This window comes from Cygnus atratus, chromosome 1 (genome assembly GCF_013377495.2).
Source record: "Cygnus atratus isolate AKBS03 ecotype Queensland, Australia chromosome 1, CAtr_DNAZoo_HiC_assembly, whole genome shotgun sequence".
In the NCBI taxonomy this organism is placed as follows: Eukaryota; Metazoa; Chordata; class Aves; order Anseriformes; family Anatidae; genus Cygnus; species Cygnus atratus.
In genome coordinates this window covers 30,567,369-30,576,629 of record NC_066362.1, presented here as the reverse complement: position 1 = coordinate 30,576,629, position 9,261 = coordinate 30,567,369, and the positions used below count along the sequence as shown (strand labels likewise).

General features: G+C 37.9%; 1 protein-coding gene across 2 annotated transcripts; it reads left to right on the top strand.

Annotated features, from left to right (window-relative positions):
- The first annotated feature begins 5,794 nt into the window (after positions 1-5,794).
- On the top strand, positions 5,795-9,024 carry LOC118246704 (arg8-vasotocin receptor-like). Of its 2 annotated transcripts, XM_035544075.2 has the most exons (3): positions 5,795-6,491; positions 6,639-6,876; positions 7,931-9,024. In XM_035544075.2, the coding sequence occupies exons 1-3, from the start codon at positions 5,961-5,963 to the stop codon at positions 8,128-8,130; spliced, it is 969 nt and encodes a 322-aa protein (XP_035399968.1). In that variant the 5' UTR covers positions 5,795-5,960; the 3' UTR covers positions 8,131-9,024. The 2 variants fall into 2 exon arrangements, with proteins under 2 accessions (XP_035399968.1, XP_035399969.1); XM_035544076.2 differs by having other exon boundaries at positions 5,795-6,876.
- Positions 9,025-9,261: the final 237 nt, after the last annotated feature.

Sequence of the window (9,261 nt, the reverse complement as noted above, 5' to 3'; positions counted from 1 at the left end):
TAATTTTGGTCCAGTAAAGATGACTTACAATGAAGTAGTTTATATACCAAATCTAGGAATAAACCATGTTTTAATATCGAAAAAATATGAATCTACCTTGTTCTAAATGCATCCATACTACAGGCTAAATCCTTGAACAGTACTCATATAATTTTCACTCATCTCGTAAGTGAAAGAATCCGTGTGCTAGAAATTGTACTACTTCCAAAGGGAGTTACATTTTTTTGCTACTGGTATACGTTTACGCTACTTAATGCTTTTCCTAGAATGTATTCTCTATCACTACAGCAATTTCAATGCAACACTATGCTAATTCTTTTTATCTCCCCTATATTACTAAGTAAATGTTTTATATAAAAATATATTAAGAAGTCAATATCTCTACTATATTCTTGATAACAGAATCTTTCACTTCACACTCATCTTTTCCATCCTACAGGCTCTAAGGTAGTTGTTTTTTACATTTGGAGGTTTTAAAAGAAATAGAATCACATCACCACTTAGGAAATCAGCTTTGATTTCTCCATAATCCTTTGGCGATGTAGCCAACTATGCAAAAATTTACCTTTCTTAATGAATTGGTCTTTGTGATTTAATGAGTACAGTAGCAATAATCTACTAGTTCTTTAGATCTACAGAATCTCACAGGGAAAAGAGGCAGACCTGTGTTTCTTAAGTCAAAACAGACAACAGTGTTTTCTACTTGATCTTTTCTTAAATAGGAAGTTTTTAGAACTTGTTTATGCATTCCAGAATAAAAGAGTGCAATCCTATTATCTTCACAAGTTGTATTTAATAAATAGTGTCTGCCATGAGATGAAACAGCTGATGATTTTTAGAACGCTTTTTTTGTTGTTGTTGCTTTTAACACTGAAATGCACATAATTCTACTTCAGCGTATATTTCTTGCCTGGCTTGGCAAAGAATATCTGCAATACATTGAGCAATTCTTGCAGTTTTTGGAAGACAAATATTGTTTAGTCTGGCAAAGATTTTTTTCAGGAGTAAACTTATACCAGCCTATAAATGCTTTAAGAGCAGCTACAGAATTGATGGAACAAAATTCTTCTCAATGGTGGCAGATGATGCAACAGCAGCCAATGTGGGAGTCTCTGAATGAGCATTATGAAATAATTCTTCACCAAGAGCACCGGAAGAAGCTTTCCATAGAGATAGATTTTCTGTACTTAATGGATTTCAAGACTTGACTGAAAACTGTGTCTGACCTGAATGAGTGATAGTGCCACTTCAATAGGCAGTTATACTCTGGAGGAAGACCTCAAGATGTCCCTTCCAACCAATGTTTCTGTAATTCTGTGATTTTATGATTAAGGTACTCAGGCTAGTACAATCAGTATTGTAGCCATAGGAGAAATTATGACTGAGATTTGCCTAATCTTAGCTTTGAAAATATCTTCTTGAAAACAAAGTGACTTGAAGTCATTACCCAGCTACAGGTACAGAAAAAAATGCTTACCTGACTTACATCTTATATAGCCTCAATAAATTAGGATGGATTACCTGACAGTGCCACAGATATAAAGTATCAAATGCTAGAGAAAGGATAATGGAAGGAATGATTGTTTGAATAATGTTGGAATTTTGCAAATCACAGAAATAACAAAACGGTGGGCTATATATCATTTCCAAGATAAATTTGAGAACTAATACACTGAGGAAAGTACATGAAAAGATGTTAGAAAGTTAACTATTTCCATAGTTGTTACACAATGGTAGGGTAAATCCTATGCTAAATGAATCTTGGGCAATGTCACTAAGGAAACTCAAAGGGTACTCAATACCTATGTTTAAGCACTTAGCTGAAGGCTTGATATGTTTTTTGTATGTGATGGGAGTTGAGAGACATAGCTCAGATGTAAACCGTAGGTCAGAGGAATTAGTTATTCGCCTTTACTCGGCACTTTTTATACCATGTCTGGAATACTGCCACCAGTTTTGGAGTCCCAGTACAGGAAAGATGCTGATGAGCTTGAGTGAGCTTGGTATGGGCCCATGAAAATGGTTGGAGGGCTGGAAGATATAACTTGTTAGGGGAGGCTGAGTGTGCGGGGCTTGTTCTCTGCACAGGGACGAGGGGGAGAGAGGTGATGCTGTCTCCTCTCTTGATCTCAGTAAAGCCCAACAGTAATGGATGTGGTCAAAAAACTGTTTTAGTAAGGTAGGATAAAAGGGACTGCAGGTAGCAAGTAAATCTTAAATCTTAGTCCCTTCAGACGTTGGGAACCCCTCTTCTGTGTGGTATCAGAGAGATCTTCCCTGAGCACGTTGCACACATCCTGTCTGTGAAGAGGTCCCTCCTCTCTTCCATGCCATGGAGCCTCGTATTTTGTGTAGCAAATCATCATATATCTTCTCCTGACAGGCTGGAACATCATCTGCATCATACATTCACCACTAAAGCACAGGCTTTAAGTGCAGGGCCCAGTAGAGCACATAAGGAAAGATTTTCCACAGTGAATATAATTGTTTAGAACAGGCTACTCAGGGAGGTTGTGGGGTCTGTGCTCTTGGAGGTTTTCAAGACCTGAGTGGACAAACCCTAAGTGAACTGGTCTGAATTAAGTGTTGACCCTGCTTTGAGCAGGAGGTTGGACAAGAGGCCCAAGAGGCCTTCCAGTCTGAAGGACACACTTCAGCCGTGTGATTCTGGAGTTCTGAGCAGACACCTCATTTAAGTGCATTAATCTGTGAGCTGAATCCCTCCCTACTAGCTAGCTGACAAACATTAGATGAGAGCCCATACTGAGAAAATCAGAAGAAGTTAATTAAAATGTGTCTTCCCACACTACTGAAAGTAAATAATTTAGGGAAAGAATTTAACTTGGACAGATATGGTTGGGAATGAAGCAAAGCTGGGCAACAGGAGAAGGAACTATCAGAGTAAAAGAACAGCTAAGACTGCTTAAACATTTTCATCTGTTATTCTGTTTTTCTTTTCTCAGAGAGTTATATTCCCAGAGTGGAATCAATTTCAGTATAACATTATCCTAAATGTCAGCTAGCATGGATGAAAAAACTGGAAAGGGCACAATTATAAAGTTATGAAACCATTAACATATATTGAACTAATTATATGCAAGATGGAGTGGAGTCTTACATCACTAGGACAGTTTGTTTTTACGAGGAGCACTACCTCCCTTTTTATAAACATGGCAAAGGCCGACGTGTTGCAGTGTGCTTGCCCTTCAGCCCATGTCCACATACTGGGTCTGACACCCATTACAGCACATGTGCTGCCCAGACGGTGTGTGCTGTGTCCATGTGCACACCTCTGAAGAGCTGTGTGTTCCCAGGGATCTTGTTCTAGGTGTAGGTGATAAAGCACATTTGCTCGAAATACATCTACCCATACACTAAGCCCTGTGAAAATCATACAGATTTGATTCTGGTACTGTATTCTGGTTAGTCTTCCAATACTATCCCAGAAGTGACTTGTGTTTCATATTCTAGTCTTTTTACATATAATTCCTTCATCATCTTTCAGATCACAAAGTGTAAATTTATCTTCCATGCCTGACCCTGAGCTTAGTTTTTATTCAGCATGTTCCTGCTTCAACCCACTTAGTCCCAGCACTGCCTGGATGGAGATGTTTACCCTGTCTCCTGCTAGAAGAACAAAGACAACACCTGGCTTTTTGTTAACTCATGGAGTGAGGATACCAGGGTAAATGATTTCGGAGCACACACCTGAAATTTTGTCTCCATCTGAAGGCAGAGTTGGAGATCAGCCAGCCTGCTCTGCAGCACAGTGTCTGCAACCAGAATAATTGCCAGGGATTCTTGGGCTGTGGCCAACTCAGTTATTCTCCTGGAAGTTACCAAGTGAAGGGAGTGTGAGGGTAAGTGCAAGAACATTTGTTCCCTTACTCTCTTGCCATGCTGTTTTCCACTAATTGGGATGGATTACAGACCGGGGGGGAAACTAAAAAGAAGCAACCTTAGGAATCCAAGTTTGTTACAAACAGGCTTCCAGTTATGAAAAAATAATAATAAAAAATCAGGTATATTAGATTGTTATGATTCATAGCCTTCACAACACGGTCATAAAGAAAAGCTGTTGTAGGCTCAGGCAGCTGCAGCAGTGTTCAGATAAATCTGGGATAAGGACTCTAATAGCTGCTGTCAGTGGTGAAGTTTACCGAAGCTGTTCTGCTTGTCTGTTGTCTGCTCTCACAGTCTTACTCTTGCTTGAGATATTAACATCAGTCCCGTGCTGGGATGGAAGGGGCAAAGAGACGGAGAGAAAAGGGATCTCACTGCCCTTATAAACCTTTGTAGTTCAGCATCCTGTTTATGAATTTTGCCCTAGCCCTGTCTGTTGATATGTGAACACATTCAGTTTCAAGATGTCTATTCATCTTTCAGCTGCTTTTATAACATAGTCATGATCACAAAGATAAATCAGTATAGATGTATAGCGTACTATACATGCAGTGTGTATACTTTTAACCTTATCAGTTTCCTCTTCAGAAGAACTTCAAATTAGCAGTCCCCTGACCTTATCCAAAAGGATATGAGTGCTCTAGCTTCAGACAAGGTTGCAAACCAATATGTGTTATCTTTCATATTGAATTAATTTCTTTTATTAAATCCATCTTGTTGTGATTAAGAGGACAGACTGAGGGAGAACAAATGAAATTAAATCAAAATTGTTATTCTTATCTGCCACTACCAATATGCAAAAGTTACACTGGAAGATTAAAGAACAATGAAATTCTTGTGGTCATGATATGACTTACTACTCAAAGATAAAGAGGATCAGATAGTGAAAAATGACCTCTCAGCCTTTAGCACTAGTAGTATAGAGACCCTAGGAAACTGTTTCCTTGTACAGACCTTTTCCTCAGTTGGATTTCCCACTGAATTTTCACTTATTTTCCTATTAAATTCTCAGTAGACTCACAGTCCCATTAAAAGTAATTTATTTCACATGTGTTATTTTTCATTTTGCTGAGAAAAAAAAACATCCAAGGCTTGACTCCCTTCTTGAAATAAAAAGATTATTTTTAGGGCAGTTAAAAGCCTTTTTTTCTTTTCTTTTCTTTTCTTTTCTTTTCTTTTCTTTTCTTTTCTTTTCTTTTCTTTTCTTTTCTTTTCTTTTCTTCCTTTCCTTTCCTTTCCTTTCCTTTCCTTTCCTTTCCTTTCCTTTCCTTTCCTTTCCTTTCCTTTCCTTTCCTTTCCTTTCCTTTCCTTTCCTTTCCTTTCCTTTCCTTTCCTTTCCTTTCCTTTCCTTTCCTTTCCTTTCCTTTCCTTTCCTTTCCTTTCCTTTCCTTTTTTTTTTTTTCCTCACTATAAGGTGACTTAGATACCCCCCCCCTCCAAAAAAGAAAAAAAAAAAAGCTATGGAAAAATGTATCTCTTTGTCTGTGCTGCGTTTAGGATGTGGTCTTGCCCCAGGAGCCCAGAGAAGTGCAGTTACGATGCATCTGAGCTCAGGGGCCCAACTTTCCATCTACGTCCAAACATTCCTTCTGATTAAGCTGAAGCACACACTCCTGGGTTGCGTAAAAAATATCCGAGCGAACCCTCATGAGTAATATCGTTTGAGCATGATTTTGGCCGCAGCTATTTACAAGTTCGGCTTTTGACTGAAGTGAGTAATTTAATTATGTCGAGCCTGTGAAGTTCTCCTTTTATTTATGTATTTCACCCAATTGTGTGGCTCGCGTTGCTATTGGCTCGGGTCCCTGCAGCCTACCAGATGACTCTGGAGTTACATAAGGCTCGACTCGGAGCCTATATAAAGCCTTTTTGCACTCCAGCAAGAGGCAGAATTTTATCGAGACACAGGTCCAGTGTTTTGGTTCGCACAAGCAGGAGGAGATTCGCTCGAAGATATCCTGAAACCTGAACCTGTGCTGGTTTATTCGCCAGCCAGCACTTCACAGCTGTCAACCTGAGTCGCAAGTAGCAGCTACTGTGAGTAGCTTCAGTGCACTATGAAGAATTTTTCATTTCCTATGCAGGATAGCACACATCAGACTGAAAGTCCTTCTACTCACAGATTCCTGAGTTTGACAAATAAGTCAGATGCTGTTGGAAGACCAGAAAGAGATGAGCAATTAGCTCAAGTAGAGATTGCTGTACTGGGGGTGATATTTCTGACAGCGTCTGTGGGCAATTTTATTCTCATTTTGGTGCTGTGGAGAAGAAGAAAGAAGCTCTCTAGGATGTATGTATTCATGCTTCACCTCAGCATAGCTGACTTAGTGGTAGCCTTTTTTCAAGTACTGCCTCAGCTTATATGGGATATTACAGATGTTTTCATAGGGCCAGATTTCTTGTGCAGAATTATCAAGTATCTACAATTGCTGGGCATGTTTGCCTCCACTTACATGATAGTGGTCATGACAGTGGACAGATATCAAGCAGTTTGCTACCCTATGGTCACTTTCCAAAAGAAGAGAGCTCTGTGGAACATTCCCATTTGCACCAGCTGGTCTATATCCTTGATTCTTAGCCTACCACAGGTATTTATCTTTTCTAAGACTGAAATATCTCCAGGTATCTTTGAATGTTGGGCTGAATTTATTCAACCGTGGGGCCCTAGGGCATACGTGACTTGGATTTTTGTAGTTATATTCTTCATTCCCTCAGCCGTTCTTATCACATGCCAGGTTAAGATCTGCAAAATAATCAAAAGAAATATATATGTGAAAAAAAAGAATGAATATGAAGTAACAAATCAGAAGCAAGTCCTGCCATCCCGAGCAAGCAGTGTGAACTGTATTTCAAAGGCTATGATCAAGACTGTAAAAATGACAGTGGTGACGGTTGTTGCATATGTTCTCTGCTGGTCACCTTTCTTCATTGCACAGCTGTGGTCTGTGTGGTTCCCAAGTGTCATTACTGAAGGTAAGATACTCTCCATCCTCATTAATAACTTCATAGCAGGCTAGCACATAGCTTTATATGTGGACTTTGCTTTTGTGTAAAAGTTATCTGTGATCATTTGGCTATGATTAAAAATAAATTACTGTATTGTTTATCTACTGTATTGAATTAGATACAGAGAACTTCATATATTATGTGATGAAAACGTCATGTAAGTAAGGGTGTGTGTGTTTTGAGTGGTGAATGATTCTGTGATTAACAAACAGCACAGTGAAAGTAATGCTCTGGCAAGGATTCAGTTCAGACTTTTGGAGGTTTCAGAAACTATCACGGCAGTATTTGGGGCTCTTGAGATGAAAATAGATGGTTAATTATTCAATGTAATAAAATAAATATTTCTTATTTAATGTATAGAACAGTGGTGTTCTAAGAAATCTGATTTTTTGAATATTGAAATCATGTTGATGAGTATCTGTAGTACACTATAAGACAATTAAAAGTCATGAAACAACTCTTTATAAAGAAAAAAAAAAAGCCTAGTAGATGTATCAAAGAACACCATGCTGGAAACAAGATTAATCATGTCAAACTTATACTTGCCTCTTTGTGAAAGGCAGGCTCTCTGGTAGGTGAGTTTATTTAAGTTCACCTATTGAAAACTTAAAGATATTAGCCCTAAAATATATAAATAATAGCTCTGTCTGATAAAAAAAAATAAATCTGATCTTTGTTTTAAGAATTCTTTCTATCAGTGTGAATTTGAGTATTACTCTACATATATTAATATCAATATCTGTGTTTGTCTGTGTCTGTATAGCAAGTTAGCAATTGCTTTTAAATGTAATGCAGCTACATCAAAAAAGAGTTGTAAAGAACTATTTAACTCTGAAATGCATACAATACAGTATGCTTTATACTTTAGACAGTTAAAAATGGCATTGAAAACATGGGATTTTCCCAGTATTACTGTAACATTAATATATGAGCAAATACACCATAAAGCAGCAGATTGTAAAAACGTTACTTGCATGAATGCTTTATTTACTCTGTTATCCCTTTAACTACTTCATTCCAGGTTCAGCATTCACCATTATCATGCTTCTTGGCAATTTAAATAGTTGTACCAACCCATGGATTTACATGTATTTTTGTGGCCACATCCCATATTGCACAAATAAGCAGCTGGAGAACACCTCAGCTCAAGAAGAGTCGGTGATCACAGGAAGCATTCATCTTGTAGACAGAGACCCTGAGGAAAACATTACTTCTGCATAAATGTTGAATGCTTTTTCTTGTTTTGTTACATTTGCCATGTTTGCAGGACATATCAATATTTTACCATCGTATCTTGTTTTGTGGATAAGGAAGCTGGAAAATTGCCTTTTGTTGTATAAATATATTTTTCTGCAGTTCTGTAGCATATGCAGAAGTTTCTGTGTTGTGCAAACTTGAATCAATACTTCCATCACCACTGTGTTATCAAAATGAATTCTTGTAAAGACTGGCAAAGATACATAAAGTATCTCAGATATTTCATGTCATAAACTACTTCTGTGATTCTGGATTTCGAAGTAGCAATTTTCTATAACTTAACCCAACAAATTGAGACATAGTTGGAAAGGAATCTGACATAATTAGACTGAATATGTTTTTAAATTGAATTGTTTATGATTCTAACGTGATTGGGGGACAGCTTGACAAATCTTGAGAAATAAGCAGAAAGTCCTTTTTTTTTTTTTTTTTTTTTTGCCAGCTGTAATTAATACCTGTTTTTATTAACTCCTTATATACATGTATAAAATTCTGAGCAGCTTACTGTCCTTTTATAAAAAAGAATTCAGTTTCCTTGTGACACTGACAACCTACTTCAGTGTCTGATACTGTTGTGAATCACAGAAGGTCAGCAGCACAGTGATGTTCCAGGTTTGTGGCTTCCTATTACAAAGCCATCAACACGGGATTTGATCTCCCACGCATTTCTTGATGTGCAAGCAGTTAGCTGAAACTCTCCACACATATAAACATGTATACATGCCTCAAATAAAAATAAGCACTAGGAGTGTACACTCCCATTTGGCATTCTGCATATTTTTACGCAGGTTGTATTCAGACCTATTTGTTCTGGCCTGTGATTTATTGACAGAATGTGCTCAGAACCCCTTCAGGTTCTAATTCAATCATTTCACCTTTGTGGTAAAAATAAATCTGCATATCTTTATTTCAAAATGCCATTCGCTTTCTAGTGTGTGGGTATTTTATGCAGGTAGCTATTTATTCCCCTCCCAATGTCTACAATCTAATCCCAGCAGAATGGAAGGAATATTAGCAAGGCTCTTTCAGGTGTGACCAGCGCTGCATTCACAGAGATTCTTGGTGATGCTTGCATATCATCTGCCTACATTATAT